A 21,169-nucleotide genomic window follows, 5' to 3' on the forward strand; every position below is an offset into this window, starting at 1 on the left:
AGTTTAAGCTTTGATACAATCCTTATTTATTATTTTGTAGTCTTAATTTATACAACTCTAAAATTTAGGAGTAAACATTAATTGCTATTTGCCAAATAATTTTTTTTAATATAATTAGAGATAGAATGATTCAAACCACAATCTTCGTGGTTACTAGCACACTCTTATATCAATTCAACTATGTTTCTTTTGGCTATTTACCAATAATTTAATCAGTAGATTTATCGTGCTCACCAATTAAATAGATTTAATGTGTAACATCAATGTCAACTTTTTCAATACACAATCAGAAAACATACCTTCATTTTCAGCTGTGTTTTTTTTTTTTTTTTTTTTTCTCATTCTTGTTTTGTTTTACATCAATGTCAACTTTCTCATAAATTCCAAGGTAGACATTTGATCTCCTCCTCACATATTGCAAGAAAATGGAAAAGTGTTATAGCTCAAATAACATTTTTTTTTCTTTTTTTTCTTAAAAAAAAAAAATAATAATTCTTTTGGTCGAGTGACTATAGTATTTACATTTTTAATTCCTATATTTTCAATTACTAATTTTAGTCCTTGAATTTTTAATAAACCTTAAATTTAGTCCTTAATGTTAGTTATTATTGATATTTTAAAGAGTTTTGTGGTATCTATAACATTTTTACTAAAAAATTTGAACATTTATTCATATATTTTATTTTATTTTCTACCTAAAAATTATTATTATTATTTAATCAATTTCAGTGAAAATTAATTTTAAGAAATTGAATTTAAGGTTTTTTTGAAAGTACAAAACTAAAATTAAATAAATTTCAAAGCATGGGACAATACTTTAACAAGAAGGGAAAAAACCAATTAATCATTTTCAATTTATTCAAAGGATAAAAAAGGAGTCCATAAACGCAAAATACAATTACTGGTTGATTAAAATGAAAAAAAAAAAAGAAAAAAAAGATTGAAATGGACATTTTTACATCCATATACACAATCATCAAACCCAGCTTGATTTTCAAATGTGATTTTTGCTCATTCCTTTATTATTGTTTTTGTTTTTGGTTTTCTTATAATTATTATTAATAGTTTTGGTAATTAAAATAAAAGATTCCATTCCTAAATTGTCCTTCACGGAAGTGGACACAGAACCCGTTTCGTGGGCACCGCCACAAGCCGGGTCGCTCTCGGAGCGGTGAGCCCGAAGGAATCGGTCATGTCCATTTCGCTTGGCTTCATCCCGTCGGGCAGTTCCCAATTGAAACAGTGCAACAAGTGGGCCACCGCCATCTCAAGTCCGTACAAACCCAATTGCATTCCGGGGCAAGATCGACGACCCGACCCGAACGGAATGAACTCGAAATTGTTCCCTTTAAAATCCGGGACTCCCTGTTCCAGAAACCTCGCCGGCCGGAATGTTTCGGCGTCGTCCCATGACGCCGGATCCCTCCCGATGGCCCACGCGTTCACCATGACCCGAGATTTCGCCGGAATGAAGTAGCCAGCGACCACCGCATCCTCCGCTGTCTCGTGGAGGAGGAGCGGGATCGGCGGGTGCAGGCGAAGAGTCTCTTTGAGGCAGCATTTGAAAAAGGTCAAATTCTCGAAGTCGGATTCTTCGACACGTCGTTCGAGACCAACGACTTGGGCGAGTTCTTGCTGGGCCTTCTTTAAATCTTCTGGGCTTCTCATTAGCTCCGACATGGCCCACTCTATCGCCGACGCTACCGTCTCCGTTCCACCAAACATAACATCCTGCCGTTTGTATTTTAATTTCCAACAAAATTAAAACGGGTTCACACAATAGTAAGAAAAATAGTAACTTGATTTGTCAAATCACAATTTTCTTTTTTCATATATATATATTTAAAATTTTCTACCGAATATTTAATATTGTCAAAAAGAAAATAAATGGTTGCAGCAGAGCTAACAACAAAATATTATTCTTCACAACCACCAAGAAGCAACAGCCTATTTTGTGGGGTTTTTCCAAAAAAAAAAAAAATCTGTTAAGAAAAATAGATTCTTAAAAACTTTGGCCAACAAGAAAAGAAAGCTACACAAGAGAACCCAGAAATTTCTAAAAACGTAAGTCTACAAAACAAAAAACGTGACGTGTAAACAAAATAAATTTATAGTAATTAAAGCCTAGGAACTCTTGGGAAAAAGTCAAAATATTAACTGTAAAATTGGGGGAAGAAATATATATAAGGGTAGAAAAGAAAATATATATATATATATATGATTCCTTCAGATGAAAGAGTTGCCCAAAATAAAACTCGATTAAATGCCATATTATGTATTGCCCAAAAAAGTAAATATTTTTTCCAACTTTTTTCCTAGTGGGGCAATTTTGTAAATGTTGACTATGATCACTATGATTTATGAAAGGTTAATATATTTGATACTGAACTAATTTTAATTACCATGATGATAGCTTTGATGTTGTCACGGTTGAGTTTGAAATTATTTTGTAGATCCTCCGATGTATTTGATGCTGTTGAATCCTCACTGTAAAAAGCCAGTAACTCATCCACCATATCACTATCAATCTCATGGTCTTTGACGTAATTTGGTAATTTAGATGTGGTTTTTTTTCTATTTGTGTGATCGTCGATTATGGAGTCGATAAATTTATCGAGCGATCGACGAGCCTTCACAAGCCTGTTGTTTAAGCCTTGAGGGTCAATCCAACCGAGCATCGGAATAAAATCCGTGATATTGAAAGCTCCGAAAAGTTGAGAGAATTCTTGCAAGATTCTTATAAACTCGTCTTGACCTTGCTCCGCGCTAGTTCCAAAAGCGGCTCTATAAATAATATCTCTTGTCAGCTCAAACACTAGCTCCCCGATGTTCACGGCGGTTCCTGTCCGGACAGCAACTTTTCCAATGGTGTTGTCCACCTCATCTCGAACAGACTCCCACGATTCAGCTCGCTTCCGGCTGAATAATTTCATGACGCAAAGCTTACGCATCTGCCGCCAGAATGGGCCGTAATGAGCGAAAGCCATGTCGGCACGGTTGTATGTTAAGTAAGCTATGGCAATGGTGGCAGGACGGTTAGAACAAATACCATCATGTACCTAGTTGACAATATAAATAAATATATCAATAAAACATTTCACTTCGATTTTTTTTTTCATTTTTAAAAAAGATAATTGTGATTAATCTAATAATTAATAATTAAATATATAACAATTTTTTTTAAAAAAAAGAAGTTTGTCAACCTCAAATTGAATGAACAAAAAAAAGTGTAGGACAAGATTTTGTTTGAGAGTAGTTTTGAATATAAGAGGAACCTGAAGAACTTGGCGTGCGATATCGGGGTTGGAGACGGTAACCATGTGAAGGAAGCCCATGCGCATATGGAAGATTCCGCCGTAGCGGGCGGCGAGACGGGCGAGTCCACGATGGGTGAGCTGATCCATCATCAGCATGTTACCGATGAAGGGGAGGCCTTTTGGGCCGGGTGGTAAGGGTAGTTTTCGCCGGAAAGGTGGGAAAAGCAGTGTAAGAAGAAACAGAAGAGGAAGTGTGAAAAAGAAAAGCATATTGAGAGGTTGAAGAAGAGAATATTGAGAATCCATATGGAGTTTGAAACAGAGAGATATTGTATTGTTGCTAAGTTAAAAGGGGATATTTCAATGGGTTTTTATACAAGGATAGTGGGCAAATATTTAGCTTAATTCTTTTTATTATCAGTACTAATTTTTAAATTTTAATGTCGTTTTTTTCTTTGAAAATGAAAAGACGACAGTAGAGTTTAAAAATTACTACTAATAATAAAAAGAATTAAGCTTAATACTTGCCCACTATCCTTCTTTTCATTTTCAAAGATATTTTATTCGTTTCTGAATTTGACTGTTCTACCTACAAAGCCGATAATCACAACATCTCTCTCTCATATTAACTATTTTTTTTTTTTTTAAAGGAAAATTTCTCTTCACATATCCCACACACTCAGGGGCCAGCGCTATGCAATAATATAAATTTGAAAAGTACTTCTAACTTTTTTTAATAGGGAAAGATAGTTGTCTCTTTCGACTAAATTTAATGTAGAATTATTTTTGAAAAACTATTTTAAATGGTAAAACGGTTGAAAATATTTATAAAATATAGTAAAATTTTAAAACTATCAATAATAGATATTGATAGACATTGATAAGACTTTATTGATATTGATAAACACTGATAGAAGTCTTTCAGTGTTTATCAACATTTATCATTGATAGTTTTAAAATTTTGTTATATTTTGTAAATATTTTGGTTTATTTTTTTATTTTTAAAAACAATCCATTATTTTAATTAAACTTTTAAATTGTTATAAGTGAATCGATTTTAGAATATTTATGAAAATTGTATATAAAAATAGTTCGTGCATCCAATTCTTACCATGTGTAAAGTTCTTCAAGTGTCAAATTAATAAAATGGGCGATTTAGAATTTGATGTATGGATTTTATTTATTTTTTTTTTAAAAAAACATTAATTGAGAGCTCAAATTGTTTCGCTTATAAAAGTTTAGAGGTTTCATTCATAACAATTTTGTTTTTCGTTTTGGTTTTTAAAATTTGTACTTACCTTATCACAATTTTTTACTCATGGTTTTTACATTTTCTAGCAGATGAGTTCTTAGCCAATTTTAAAAAACAAACATAAATTTTCGAAAATTATATTTTTTTTCTAGTTTTTAAAACTTGTCTTTGATTTGGAAAATACATCTTAAGTGTAGACAACAAAGCGTAGAAATCAATAAATAGAAGTGGTGTCTATATGATTAATTTTAAAAAATAAAAAAATCAAATTGTTACCAAAGAGGCCTAAAATTATATACTCACACAATGTTCATATCCAAACAAAACGTAATGAAAAGTGTAAGTGAATACACTTGCAAAAGTTTAGAATTTGAATTGATACAATTATTAGTTTAAGATTTAAATGGAAACCAACTCAAATTTTAAGGGTTTAAATTGATCTTTTCATTGTATTTTTTTTAATCGATATAACATTATTATACTAATTAAAACTATATTCGACAATTTTCTTTTTTTAAAAAAATATAAGCTCGAGAATAATATATTGCATGAATACTTTTCAAGGAAAAGTTGGAAGACAAAGAGGGAAGAAAATATGGCAAGATAGTTTATATAAATGGTGGTGACATGTCGAACTCAAAAGATCACACGATGAACTCACTACACGCAATCTTCTAAGAGCATTGCATTGAGAATACAAGGTCACGCTAACGTAATGATTTTTGCCAACGCGATTAAATTGCATTTATAATACACGAGAAATTCAACACCAAATCATAATAACCTCTCACATTATTTATTTACCTTTAGTATTGGTACTACTAGAACATAGGAGGGAGAACGAATTTTTTCCCTCAAAGTCCGTAGTACATTATGGAGGTTAAGTTCTGTTACGCTCATTTTGACATAACATTTCATATTAGAGCTTTTAACTTATTATTGGAATGTCTTGAATCTATTATATGACGCTTCGAATGACTAACTATGGGGTCTTGCTGAGATGCTATATTATTATATAATTTGTAACATACTCACTAATAAAATCGTCCTATCTCTACCCTCTACACGTAGTTAACACACTGTTAGTGAACTATGTAAATCTGTGTGTTGATTCCTAAGAAGTACAGATACAGATACAAGAAGTACAGATACAGATACATGATACGGATACGATACGACAATACGTTAATTTCTAAAAAATTAAGATATGGATACGTTGAATATTTATATATATATATATATATAATGTCTAATAAATTGCTATAATACTTATTTTAAGTTAGATTAAAATAGATTCAAGAAGAGAGTGAAAACTTGAAAAAAAAATCCAGTAACGTCAAGTGATTGTTGAGCGACAAGAGTAGATGATAGGAAAGAAGTAGAAGATGAAGATTGAAGAATGAAGTTGAAGATGAAGGGGTGTGAATTTTGATTTACATAGTGAGAGAGAAGGGAAGAATGAAGATTTAGTTACGTTTTATTTTTTTATTTTTTTTATGTTTTTATCATTTTTAATTTATTTTGTTTTGAATTCCTCAATTTAAGTGGACTTTTATGTTTGGAAGTGATCTTAAAATGATTGAAATCACTTTTTTCATTTTCAAAATTATCATGAAACATGTTTAATTCTTCAAAACTAATTTTAACGATATGAAAATTTCATTTAAAAGTATAAAATTGAAAATTAGATTAATTTTGAGTAATTAAAAGTGTGTTTTCAAGTGATTTTAAAAATGAAAAAGTGATTTTTGATTATTTTAAAATCACTCTTAAACATGTATTGAAATAAAATGGGTTGTGGGTTGGCCTTTTTAAATAGTTGGCTTAAATTTGAAAAAAAAAATAAAATTGACACATGTATCCCCTTCACATATCTGGAAACAGATACGTGTGTCTTAAAATTAAAAAAATAGATACTTCAAATCACGTATCAAACACGTATCTGAACGTATCCATATCGTATCTGTATCTAATACGATTAGATATCTGTGCTTCCTAGGTCGATTCTCTATTCTTTTTACATTTTCTGTATTCTTTAATTGTCAGTTTCGTAATACTTATCATTTAATCTTTCTACATAACGATTTTACTAATGCATTTAACTACTTTGTGTTTCCAAATAAGTTAGTTTTGCATACTTCCAATTCAAATAAGTTAATGGGTCTATTGAAGGATACTTTCCTAATAGAAGAGAACTTCGACAAAGGGACCCACTATCACAATATCTCTTTGTAATTGACATAGAAGTGTTGTCTCATTTGTAGAATTTTCCATCTCATTTCTTTCGATTTCATGATTGGGTTTGACTCACTCATTTATGTTTTGCTGATTTGTTAATATTTAGTGCTAGAGAACATTGTTCTTTGAATTTCATACAAACAGTTTTGAGAATGTTTCAAGTGTTATTATGTCTTGTTGCAAATGGTGATAAGAATTCGATGTTTTGTGTTGACATGTCTCTTGGTGAGGATGAGGGGTTTTCAGAGTTTAAGGGATTCCCATCCTTCCTTGTTTGTTATCTTGGTTTGCCTCTAATTTTGAAAAAAAAAATGTATACTTATTATTTGCCTTTGTTGAAAAGAGTTACTACCCATGTGAAAAGTTGGTCCATATGGCTTTATCTTATGCTAGTCAGTTATAATTTGTTCATTCTGCTCTTCTAAGCTTTCAAGTCTATTGAGCCAGTTTGTTTGTTCTTTTCAGTGAAAGTTGTTCAAGACTTTGATTAGTTGCTTCGCTCCTATCTTTGGAAGGGAAGTTAGACAATGTTGGTGGGGAAAAAGTAGTTAGGTCTAATATTTGTCTTCCGTATTGTGAGAGTGATCTTGGCATCTATTATATTCCTTCTTAAAGTATTATTGATATCATGAAGTTGTTGTGACTTATTTTGATTCAATTTTGGATCTTTTGTAGGTCGCACGAGTGGAGGCTCATTGTATGCGAGGGTTGGAATATCTGGGTGGTATGTACTTCTAATTCTTCATCTTGGTGTTGGCGGGCTGTCCTTTATGTTTGAGATAGTTTGTATCCTTCGTACATTTTTCTATTGGTGATGGACAACATTGTTCAATTTTGTATGACACTTAGTTATAAGAGAACCCTATCCTTCAATAGTTTAGAGCAATTATTTTGGATGCAAATAGTCACCTTCATGCAAAGATTAGTAATTTCCTCCATCCTCATGAGATTTAGGAATGGCCTTCTACCTTTAGAGAGTTTGTGAGCTCTATACACTGGTACAATTGATTATGGCAGTGATGGAACGATAGGATAGTGTAACCAATTGACTCCTTTGTTGTTCTAGACTATTTTCAGTTGCCTATGCTTGGGAGTCCTTGCATCCTATGTATCTTGTGGTATCTTAGGCTAGCCTCCTTTAGTTTGGAGGTAAAAATCCTAGACATTCATTCATTGCATGGTTTATTCTTTGAAATCGATTATAGATGCGTAATTGTATTAATAGGTGATATTCCAATATTATTAGTGATTTCATTACGTGCACTGGCAGAGTTGAGCCTCGACATCATTTATTCCTTGAGTACCTTTTTGTGACTTTTTTATGTGCATCTTGGGCTAGCCTCCTTTATTTTTATTCTTTGTGGGAGGGTGATCCTACTTGATCTCTCATTAGAATACGAAGCTCAATTGAATTTATCACTTTAATGCATGTAAGCAGTTGAGGTGTAAGGTCAGAAGAGCCGTTTGTTATATTGTTATTTATAATATTTGTCACTGGCATAGTATGCATGTCCATGGAGCTCACCTTGTATCCTCCCTAAGTAGTTAGTCAGACTATTTGGTAGGAGACTTTATTATTTTGTTATTGTTGTATATGATGGAGTTGACATTCAACATATAGAAGCAATTTAGATCCTAAGCACTTTAACTATATGACATTTAGATAAATAGCATGTATGTTCATATTTTCCAGAAAATAGAGTTTAGTTTAACAATATTTGTAGAAACCTCCAATTGATGCAATCTCCAGCTGTAATATGCTCATCAAGATATTGTAGACTACCACAAAGACCTTCTTTACTATCCTGAGGCCCTGGATTGGATGGTGGAATCCAAAATGAGAACAGTTTGAATCCAAAATGAGAACAGTTTGAAGGAAATTTTGAGAGTTTGGAAAACTTTTGTACCAACCAATTGATGAACAAAATAACCCAAAAATTTCTAAAGTTGTATAAAATCTGAACTTTTCCAACTTCGCCCAATTTATAGAGTATTTTCATGCATATCAAATGCATTAAAACATGACACCGAAACAAATGGAATAATAGGTGTTTAATTATGATGAAAATGAAAAAAGTGGGAATTTCCCACTTTCCATTTTAAATTCTTTTTAATGGTTTTTCTCAAAATTCTAATTTAAAAGAATTTTTCTTAATTAATCTTAATTAAAATTAATTAAAATAAATAATTTTAGATAAAATTAATTTTAATTAGTTAAACAATTTAATTAATTTAATTTAATATCAAAATATTAAATTAATACAACATCTATTCCGAACATGAATCCCTATTCATGCATGCTATGTTTAAATCATATTTAAGTTTTGTTTAATTTAATAATTAAATGTTTAATTATATCCTACATAAATAATAATTCCCTTAACCTGAATTTGAATGTTTCAAATTTTTTCATCACACTATTCTAAGATTTAAATCCATTTATGAGCTAGCAGGGAAACCTAATGGTCCTACAGATCATGAGCTTCAACGATCCAAAATTAATTGGCTAAACTCTTTTAACCGAATTAACCAACATTCTTTAACTACCGGGACACTTCATTAAATCCCACTAGTTGCACTCTCCTCACTGCAGATTATTTCCGTCCACTTGATTTAACCATAATCAGTAAGTCAATCATTCACAGGCTGTTCATATTCACAATTGGGTCAAAATTACCGTTTTACCTCTGTAATACATCTTGCTCCTTAAGTCTCCACTGATTCACTAATGAACAATTGATTTATAGTCCTACCAATAAACTGAGTCCCTCTCAATCATAAAGAGAGTGGGACCCCTTGTTTAAGACTAGGAGTCAGTATTTAAGGAACAATCTTTCTGCTAACCCTAAAATTAGGTAGGAGTAAATTCTATCTTGTAGGACTATGTTCCCAGCTATTTACCTAGTTTTGCCCCTAAAATGAGAGGCTTATTGAGAAGTGATGCTAAGCTATTCTCACCCATGTAGATTAAAAGATAATCTCGAATAAATAAGAGTTCATAGTTAAATCATGATTGAGATCGAGTTACCTTAGGTCATCGAATTAAAATAGTCAGTTTTATCAATAAATGACATTATAAAGAAAAGTGACTATTTCGTGGTCCGATCTGATGCAAACATCTTTTGCATAGGATGCTCCCACTTGCATGTCTCATGAACGATTTCGGGATCACATCGTTTGTATGAAATACAAAATGGGGGCATTAATAGTGTCCTTAGGATAAGGTACCCAACTCTATCCTAATACTTATAGACCATTTTGGCATATAATCAAACTGGATCCACTTTTATACTATACTCAGGGGTTTTTGTCAACTATATGCAAAAGATGATTCATACTATACTCAGGGGTTTGTTAGTTTATTGAATTTAAACTTTAATAAGTGCAATTTACATATTCAATAACAATTTTATTGAATAAATATCAATAATAACTTTATTGTCAATAGAATAAGATTAAAGATTACAAGATGGGAGTTTTAGGAAATACAACCCAATATGATGTAGCTTGAGACTTTTATTGAGGGAACCTAAGACAGTTCTTCTCCACGGGACATTTTTCTTAGTTGCGTATATTTTATTCTTTTGTGTTTAAGTTGGTTTTTGTCAACTATATGTTTCCTTTCTAATTTGGTTGTGTTTTGTTTGTATCTTGATTTCCATGCTTTATTATCAATTTTTTTTCTTGCAATCCAATATCTTTGGCCAAAAAAAAATCAAACAGTTTATATGATGACGCGGTTAATCTTTTTTCATCTTCTTATAAAATTTCAAATGTCTAAAATCTTTACATCTATCATGTTTTATTTAACATAAAAAATGGCACTTCATTTCGAATTAATTATTACTGAATATATTAATTTATATATGATATTTTTTTTAAAAAAAACTTTACTCTTCTTAAATTATTCTGAGAATCACAATAAATTATCTACAGTTCTAAATTATTTTTGGATTAAAATTTGAAAGTACTGTTAAAATAAAGTATATATTAATTTGAATAAAATATAAAGAAACAAACCCGTTATATCTCTCTAATCCATTTTAAAGATTGGACTTAATTAATTTTAATTATATTTTATAATTTTGTATTAAAAATATATACAAATGGATAAAAATGAGAATGAAAGAAAATATCGATGAACTTCCTATTTTTGTTAAATTGTTATAAATAGGTCTCATACTATATGAGTAGAAAGGTATTATAAATAGATAACATACTATATATCAGTAGAAGTATTATAATTTTGTCCCTCCTTTTATTAATAGCGATACGATGAGTTGAAAATTGAAATAATAACTCGATTCAATATAATATTTTAGAATAAATAATGTAAGTTTCTGGACGAAGAAAACAAAAAACCTTAAAAAAAGCAAAACAAGATGTTTCAAATCAGTTGCATATTCTAGAATTTCTATGCGCATTGTATTACAAATTTTTTTCTTTGAGAAAATTGTATTACTTTCTTTAAAACAAAATTATTCATGTATCGAATAATTTTAAAGTTATTTTTAAATAAAAGAAGATGAGTCAATTTGTTTATAAATATAGCAAAATATCATAGTTTATCATGAATATAAGAAAATGAGTCAATTTATTTATAAATATAGCAGAATATCGTTATTTATCCGTGATAGATATTGATAAACATGATATCTATGGATGAAATTGATGTTAAAAAAGACATAGGTAACAAATTCTTGCTATAACCAAAATAGAAATTTGAAAGCCTTTGTAGATATTTTCACTCCTAAACGATTTTTCATCCACCTGTTTTTTAAAAGACGAGATTCTGTATTAAATGAATGTCGTTTCTTGGGAATTGAGTACCAAATAACTCGGTATAGTGGACGCACACATCGTCTTTATGAACAAAAAAAAAATTATTAACGTGTCTCAATCCATATATTACAAGCTTTTCTAATATCTTATTTTGTATTTATTATGTTTACTGATGAATACATGTATATTTCAGAAATTTCTAATTTCCTTTTAATTTATTTCTTTAGGATTAATTAATATTTTAGGTTAATATAAATAATTATTTATCTTATTTTCTTATAATGCGGCATAAATAGTCACTTTAGTATTTGAGAGTTTCTTGAACGTACAAATTTCAACAACACATTCTAGCAGTAGTTTATACCAAATTTATCGTGTCATTCTACTCTTAATTTTCTACCTCAAAATGGTTTTAGAGGACAAAGAACTTGGGCAATGACAAATGGATGTGATAGAGAGAGGAAAAATGTAACTAATCTACATTAACAACTAAATTAATATAAATTAAATTATATATTGATAAATTTTCGCATATAAAAAAATGACAAACTATTTATAAAAAAAAAAAAATAATAATGGTAGACTTCGTATATTATCTAAGTGCATATCTTTCATCCCATCTAAATTGTATTATATATTTTTATTTGTCATAAATTTATCTAATATTTATATCAATTTACGTTATGCTAAAGTGAACTTAGCTCAACAATAATATGACATATACATCATCATTAAAGTCGAAGGTTCGGCCTCCATCTCACAAATATTTGTTTCTAAAAAATAAAAATTTCAATATATATTCTAAGAGGCAAACATTTCTCTCTCATGGATAACCTCATTTAATTTTACCAATTTATTTACATGTTCGCCATAGCAAAAAGGGCGTGTTACAATTTGGTTTTTGTTTTACTTACTCAAATATTTTCTTATATGATGGAATGACAATTAAAATGAGGTAATTGCAATATGACTACAAATGCATGTGAAGAAGATTATTATCAAGGACACTGATAAAAGAGTACCTGTCAATAAAAGATAATGTTTTGTGCCTTTAAATTCAAATATGAATTTCTACAATAACTATATCTTTTGAGATCGTCAATATATCAAGATAGTGACAATTCAGAATTTAATGTTTAGGAGGCTTATATATAAAGACAACTTTCGTTGCATTAGTGGTATATATTTATATTAATTTGTATCCAATTTTTATGGTAGGTGTTGCAATTTAACCTAAATTTGAAAAAAAAAATTGTAATTTTTATCTTACGATATATTCTTTCTTCTAAAATCATGAGAAAAAAGCATAAATATGATGTAAAAGTCAGTAAGATTTTAGAGAAGAATGGCACTAGAATTAAATTTTAGTTAAAATTAATGAGTTTTAAAAAAGGGTCTTTTTAAAATATAAAAAATATTTAAAAATATTTATACTTTATAGTAAAATGTTTCAAAAATACAAAGTATTTTTGGAACTTTTTGTTATAAAATGTAAACTCTTTGCTATTCAATGGTTTATTAGTTTATATGTACACTAAAAAAACTCAATTATGTGGCGTGACAATAAAGAAATATTCCTTTTAAAAAGAAAACACATGTTCTTAAAATTAAAAAAATATATATAGGGAAAAGGGAAAAAGGAAAAATTAGTGGTTATGTTTCTGTTTTTTTTTTTTTTTTTTTTTAATTCATTGAAATGTGTTTTTTGAATAGACCAACCAACTGAAAGTATGACCAAATATTTTTTATTAATTTTTTTATCGCACATTTTTTTTAATTATCATTAATTTATGGGAAACTCTTTTTACTATTTTCTAATTAATTACGATGGATTGCAAATTGCTAATGTTTTTTTAAAAAAATAACATTAAAACTACAAAATGATCCTACTTTTTAAATTGTCATTAAAAGTGGAATAAATAAAGAAGGAGAATAACTTGTTGGAAAATATCTCCTAATTATACCACAGGAATAAGAAAAAAATAATAGAGAAATCAAAAGAAAATAATAAAACTAGAAACAAAAGAATTTACGTGAAAAACTTCTAACTTAGAGAAAAACCATGATCCACAAAAAGAGATTCACTTTGTGAAAAATTGTTACAATCACACAAATAATTCTCTCCCCACACTAAGCTAAAGTATTTCTAATTGAGACCATTTGAAACTAGAGGCTTATGCTCCTTTTATAGGCTTGGAGTCCATCCTTATTCTTTAATTTAACTAATGTGAGATAAGCTGCATTTCTAATATTTTGCCAAAAATCCAAGAAATTCTATCTTGGCAAGATATTTAAAGAATCCATAGCTTTTGCAACATTCATTGTTTTCACCGATAATCATGTCTCATAAAGGACAAGGCTATGGGCAGAACACTACTGAAAAGGGAGCTTGACAAGGGATTTTATTGCCTATTGGGAGTAGGAGTACTGAAGACTGATACTAAAGATGGAAGTCCAGCTCCGTGCAAAAATAACGACTCGGCTGCTTTTATTCTGTCAGGAGTCAGGATTAGTATAGTTGAATCAAGAGCCACTCGACACAAAAGGCTAGGTCACCCGTCGTAAAAAACATTAGAATATGTTATTAGAGGATGTAATTTGCCTTCCAAATCTAATGAAGGCAAATGAGTTTTGTGATTCATGTCAGTTAGGCAAAGCAAGTGCCTTACCTTTCCTCATTCTAAATCACGACCATTAAACAAGTTTGAGTTAATTCATATGGATGTATGGGGTCCAGCCCTAATAACCTCCACAGATGGATACAGATACTATGTGTTATTTTTGGATTATCACAGTCGTTACCTATGGATTTACCCTCTCAAACAGAAAAATGATACATTATCTGCCTTTAGTCACTTTGTTAAATTCATCCATACTCAGTTCAATTCAGTAATCAAAGCCCTTCAATCGGATAATGGAGGAGAATACGACAAAGTCCATCGAATATGTGAATCAATGAGGATAATATCTAGAAAATCTTGCCCCTATACTTCTGCACAAAATGGAAGGGTAGAGCACAAACACAGACATTCAATAGAAACTGGGCTTACCCTCAAAGCCTTCATGCCCCTGTTATTCTGGTGGGATGCGTTCTCCACAGTCGAATATTTGATGAATGGACTACCCACAAGAGCTCTACAAGATAAATCACCAGTTAAAATAATGTTCAACACTGATCTTGATTTCATGAACCTCAGAACATTCGGTTGTCATTGCTTCTCATATCTATGTCCATACCACAATCAAAATTTCCAACTACACTTAGAAAAATGTGTATACATTGGATCCAGCTCGCTTCACAAAATATACTGGTGCCTTAGCCCTGTTGGTCGAATCTATACTAGTCTGCATGTGAAGTTCAATGAAAACGAGTTTCCCTTTGCCTCTAGATCGTTCAATGCAAACATCAAATTATCAAACTCCACATTAACTGATAAACTGGCTCTAGACTTCCAAATGATTGTCAACAGTCTCCCTCTCCTAAGCCCATTGCCAGCATTATGCCTACAACAAGCAACATACTCGGCTCAAACTCTAGCCACAGCCCAGAATCCAATTAACCACCAATCCTACCACCATTGTCCCAGTCCTGCACCGCACCTGGCCCATACTCCGACACATAGTCCAGCCCAAAGCCCTACCCTATCCCCATGTCACAATGACCTGATTCCATGTGAACCAACTCTTGAAAGCCCAAACAACCCTAACCCAGTCTTAACTGACAACACAACTCAACTCGCAAACCCTCGGGATAACACTTCACTCTCCGCTTTGCTGGCAAAAACCACCCCTTCCTCACCTCAACCTTCCCTAATTGCTCTATCTCACCCCATGATTACCAGAGGAAATGCTGGTATATTAAAACCCAAAGCCTGGGTTTAAGCAAAAATAGACTGTTTTCGAACAAAACCAACACAAGTTCAAGATGCACTTGTGACACCGAAATGGAAGAAAGCTATGGACCTTGAATATTCTTCCTTGATGTCAAATCAAACGTGGAGGTTGGTTCCTCCCTCCCCATCCTACAATATTGTTGGCAACAAATGGATTTTCCGTCTAAAGCGCAATTATGATGGATCGGTACAGCGATACAAAGCCCATTTAATAGCAAAGAGATTTCATCAACACACTGGTATAAACTTCTTTGAGATGTTCAGCCCTGTTGTAAAGCCATCAACGATACAGGTAGTTCTCATGGTGGTTGTCTCTCAAGGATGGATGCTCAAACAACTTGATTTCAATAATGTGTTTTTGAATGGCAAGCTTACAAAAGAGGTTTACATGTGTCAACCTCCAGGCTATGTTGATGACCGATATCCAGATTATGTCTGTAAATTAGAAAAGGCAATATACAGGTTGAAACAAGTTCCACGAGCCAGGACCAACACCTTACGTTTAGCTTTAACAAACTGGGGGTTCACTCATTCTCGCTTGGACACATCTTTGTTCATCTATCGATCCAAAGAGTCAATAATCTTTTTACTTGTCTATGTGGACGACATAATAATCACAGGTAATAATCCGACATTAATTAACTAGCTCGTCACTGCTCTAGACGATCATTTTGCTTTGAAGGATTTGGGGAAGTTACACTACTTTCTAGGAATCCAAGTTGGCTACCTTGATTTTGGGTTTCTGATCAACCAATCTAAATATGTAGATAATCTTCTATTCAAGTTAAACATGACTGATGCCAAATCGACATCCTCACCGTGTGTTCAAGGCAGAAAGTTATCAAATCGGATGGATAACCCCTCATAGATTCGTTTATCTACCAGAGCACAATAGAGGCACTACAATATCTTACTCACACACGTCCCAATATCACGTATATCGTCAATCAACTTAGTCAGTTCCTCCAACATCCAACTGATATGCATTGGAAGGCTACAAAACGTTGAAGGAACTCGTTTACAAGAGATCCATGAGTGGAAGCGAATCGTCCAAATTCCATTTTAATTGAAAACATAAATTTACAGTAAACAAATAGATTATGCATTCTAAGTAAAATTACAGCATGCCTTTTAAATAAGAAATTGAGTTAAGAGATTATACCTTTGAAGAACACTTCTTTGTGTAAACCCCTCAAACAGTTACGAACTCTTCAAACAACAATAAGAACTTGAAGAACTTCTTCAAGAAAATCAGGAACCAAAAAGTAGACACAACCACTTGGATTCTTCAGTATACTCGGGGTGAGAACCCAGGAGTTATGGGCTCTTACTATTTTGGTTAGGAGGGAGTTTGAGAGTTTAGAGAAGGAAGACGATTGAGGAAGAAGCACTATCGTATAATTTCTACTTCAATCATTTAGTGTCTCAATATGTCGTGTAGTCTTGTTTACATGTCTGTTAGGAAGAAAAGAATTATAAAATCTTTTATTCCATTTTACCATTAAAAACCAACTAACCACCCACTAAAATGGTTGGAGAGAAAATAGGATTATTATTCAAAATAATAAAAAATATAAATAAATATGATAACCAACTTATCATATTATATTTATAACCTATAGTTTTAATATTGCATCATATACAATATAAAGTATAGTTATTTTTCTCTATTTTATGACATTTAATATAAATCATATTTAATAAAATTTAACAATTATGAATCTCATTCATAGAATATATATTTGAATCACATTCAAATAGTTATCCCTCCAATTAAACTATAATGTATCAAATACATTATATCAATTATATCATATATAATTAAATTCCCTCTTATTAATTTGAACAATTCAAATTAACCCAAAAATTGATTCTCAACTAAATCCTTTTGAGCTATCAAAGGGACCTTATGGACCTGTAGCTTGAAAGTTCAATGGTACGTGAATAATTAATTAAACTCTTTAATTACATTATCCACCATCCGTTAACTGTCGAACACTCCATTAAAGACCGACAGTTGCACTCTTTGTACTACAGATATATTTCTGTGTCCATCGGATATAACCAATCAACGTACGATGACCCTTCACAAATTGCTCATAAGTACAGTTGGGCCAAATTATCATTTTGCCCCTATAGTTACATCTAACTCTTTAAGTACCACTGATTCTTCTAATGAACAAGAGATCATAGTTCTACTATGACTAAACCCTTCTTAGGTCAGGAGAGGGTGTGGCACCACATTGTTCAAGACCCGACATCAACCTTTCAAAGAGCAATTTATCTACTTACCCTTGATTCGAGAAAGGAGTGAATTCTATATTGAATAGCTGAGTTCCCAGCTCCCCAATTAGACGAGTCCCCAAAATGGTAGGCTTGTTGAGTCAGTGATCTTGTCACTCTCACCCATACAAATCAAAGGACCGCCCTTATAGGCAGGAGTTCACAACTCACTCAGGATTACGATCATGTTACCTATGGTCATCCTAGTGAAATGAAAGTCTCTATTATAAACGGTATTATATAATGAGACTAAACATTTCATGGTCTGGTCTTTACAAATTTCTTTGTATAGAATATCCCCGCTCGCATGTCTAATACATGAATGATCAGGATCAGATCATTTGTAGCACTTTACAACATTTGTAACATCTACAAAACGAGCCATACTCGTAGTGTTATCACGATACGGTACCCAACCTTATCCATATACTATAGACTATTTAGGTTATCACTTAAACATGATCCACTTGTATGTCTCCACATACATGTTTAAGTTACAACGATAACCTTGGATGTTAGTTTATTGGTTTGTGGTTAATGCAATTAAAATATCACATATTTCATAGACAAAGTGAATAAAATATCAAATGTTATTAATCACATATAAGTTTTTTCATACAAGGCTTACAAACTATAGAACCCTACAAGATTTAGGGCATCAACCTCAACAATCTCCCACTTGTTCTAAAGCCAGTGGGGGCGTACAAGGTAATAAAATACAAGTACACAAAACAATAAACTAGGGCATAACACGCCCAGTACAAGATCTTCCACCTGCCTTAGTCCAGTCGTGGTCTATCCCATAGACCCATACTCTACAGGTGACCCTTAAACACTGTAGCCGTGATGGCCTTCGTAAACGAATCAGCAACGTTGTGCTCCGAAGCTATCTTCTTGAAAATCACATCCCCTCGATGCACAATCTCTTGGATGAGATGATACTTCCGCTATATGTGCTTACCGCGCTTATGACTCTGAGGCTCACGAAAATTAGCCACAACACCACTATTATCACAATAAAGTGTGATGGGCTTTGACATGTCTAGAACAACTTCCAGATCAGTCAGGAATTTCCTGAGCCAAACGACCTCCTTAGCAACTTCACAAGCTGCTACATACTTAGCCTCCATGGTGGAGTCCGCGATACACCCCTGCTTAGTGCTTCACCGTACTACTGCCTCTCTGTTAAGAGTGAACACTGATCCTGATGTGGATTTCCAAGAATCCCTATCAGTCTGAAAATCAAAGTCTGTGTATTCTATAAGGATCAAATCCTTAAAACCATATACAAGCATGTAGTCTCTCGTTCTCCATAGATACTTGAGGATGTTTTTAACGGTTATCTAGTGATCATATCCTAGATTAGATTGATATCTACTGATTATCCCTACTACATAACAGATGTTAGGTTTAGTACATAACATCGAATACATCAAACTGCCCACGGCAGATGCATAGGGGACCTGTCTCATATCCTCAACCTCTCAGGTGTCATAGGACATTGTTCCTTAGACAAAGTAACTCCGTGTTGGGATTGGTGTCCTAATTCTCCCAGAGTCTCGTTGTTTTGTAAAGATACACATTGTTCAATGAATAAAATAAGTGTTATTTAATTATGGCATTTACTCATATCCAATAAACAAAACTCCTTGGTTATCTTATGTGAAATTAAACATGTATATGTGATATAAAAGTGGATCATGCCTTAAGTGATAACCTAAATAGGTATGTAGTATAAGGATTAAGGTGGGATACCTGATCCTGGTGACAGTACAGATACAACCCATTTTGTAGAAGTTTGCAACTATTGTAAACTACTACAGATGGTAGATCTTGACCATTCATGTGGAGACGTGGAGTGGGGGTGTCCTATACAAAGAGTTTATATAAGACCTAGACCACGAGATGACTAGACTCTGTATATATAACGCCATTGATACTAGAGACTTATATCTCACCTAAACGACCATAGGTGGCACAACCTCAATCCTGAGTGTTTTGGAAACTCCTGCCTTTGAGGGCGGTCCTTTGATTAGTATGGGTGAGAGTGGCCAGATTGCCAACTTAACATGCCTACCTTTTTAGGGACTTGTCTGATCTGGGAGCTGGGAACTCAATTCACAAGATGGAATTCACTTCTTTACCGAAGCAGGGATAAGTAGAGAGATTGCTCCTTTAAGGGCTGATTATGGGGCTTGAACATAGTGGTCATAGCTTCTCTTTGGAAGAGAAGACTCATTCATAGTAGGACTATGACTTATGTTCATTAGAGGGATCAGTGGTACTTAAGGAGACAGATGTAACTATAGGGGCATAACGGTTATTGGCTCAGCTGTACTTACGAGTGATCTATGAACGGTTGTCGCACTACTGATTGGTTAAGATGGACACATAATATATCTGTGATAAGGAGAGTTCAGCTGTCGGTCTTTAGTTGATGCTTGACAGTTAACGGATGGTGGATCCCGTGACTAAAGAGTTTAGTCAGTTATTCACATATCGTTGGAGCTTCGAGTTACAAGTCTATAAGGTCCCCTTGGTAGCTCAATGGATTCAGTTGAGGATCAGTTTTTGGTGTTTATTTGAAATGTTCAAATTGACAAGAGGTATTTTGATTATATATGATATAATCGGTTTGATGTATGAGATACATCTAGTGGAGGATTGATGTTAATGAGATTTACATTAAGTACCATGGAATAGAAAAAGAACTATAGTTTATATGTTTCATGAGATGAAATATTAAAACTATAGATTATAGATATAGTATGATAAGTTGGTAATAATTTATGTTTATAATAATATTAATTATTGGATAATTAATTTTTTTCTTTTAAATAACCAAAGTAGTGGGTGGTTATTGAATCATGGTAACCGTGAGTTTAAAAGAAAAATGGTTTTCCTATTTTAAAAAGAAGTTTTACAAAACGATGGAAAAATATTTTGAGTTTTCTCTCTCGCGCAAAAGAAACTCACGGGGTCATCAAGTAAATTCAGATCTACTAAATGATGGTTGGGCGAGCTAAATGATCATGTAGTGGCGAGCTAAACGATCGTGTAATATTTACTAAAAGATCGTATAGTTTTGCTAGACGATCGTTGGCCCAAGGTAAACAATCATGTAAAGTCTGTAGGCAATAGACCGAGCTAAACGACCGCATAGCTTTTGCAAAACGATCAGTTAGCTTTATCTAAACGATTGGACATCGACCTATACGATAGGTCTCTGCCATTTCCCACTTGCCCAGTCATGTACGCAATCAGTGTTTCCTCCTTCGTCTACCTCATACCAAGTCCGAACAGAGCCCACCCTCTAGATTCTTACACCGAGAATACCAAGGTTTCCTTGTTGGTGGTGTCAGACTCAACTCGACACCGTCGAGGTTTTTTGGAGGTCATTCGTGGTGCTGTGGAGGCCGTTCGTGTTGCTGAGGAGTTCGTGACCGAGGCAATCGTTGAGGACG

At 32.6% G+C, this 21,169-nt stretch overlaps 1 protein-coding gene across 1 annotated transcript; it reads right to left on the reverse strand.

Moving 5' to 3' along the window:
* Window positions 1-831: 831 nt before the first annotated feature.
* On the reverse strand, window positions 832-3,787 carry LOC150037088 (cytochrome P450 84A1-like). The gene is made up of 3 exons (XM_090312158.1): window positions 3,276-3,787; window positions 2,403-3,059; window positions 832-1,731 (listed from the first exon to the last, which is right to left on the reverse strand). Exons 1-3 carry the CDS (start codon window positions 3,561-3,563, stop codon window positions 1,108-1,110), a joined length of 1,569 nt encoding a protein of 522 aa, XP_090168284.1. The 5' UTR covers window positions 3,564-3,787; the 3' UTR covers window positions 832-1,107.
* Window positions 3,788-21,169: the final 17,382 nt, after the last annotated feature.

The sequence above is a fragment of the Benincasa hispida genome, chromosome 3, assembly GCF_027475165.1.
Source record: "Benincasa hispida cultivar pf3 chromosome 3, pf3_genome.v1.1, whole genome shotgun sequence".
In the NCBI taxonomy this organism is placed as follows: domain Eukaryota; kingdom Viridiplantae; phylum Streptophyta; class Magnoliopsida; order Cucurbitales; family Cucurbitaceae; genus Benincasa; species Benincasa hispida.

What these genes read in the sequence shown, in the direction of transcription:
- LOC150037088 (XM_090312158.1), bottom strand. Translation starts at nt 3,563, where the DNA reads ATGGATTCTCAATATTCTCTTCTTCAACCTCTCAATATGCTTTTCTTT. An exon ending in TCGCACGCCAAGTTCTTCAG is followed by an intron (nt 3,060 to 3,275) that starts GTTCCTCTTATA and finishes ATTGTCAACTAG; the next exon opens with GTACATGATGGTATTTGTTC. An exon ending in ACATCAAAGCTATCATCATG is followed by an intron (nt 1,732 to 2,402) that starts GTAATTAAAATT and finishes TACAAACGGCAG; the next exon opens with GATGTTATGTTTGGTGGAAC.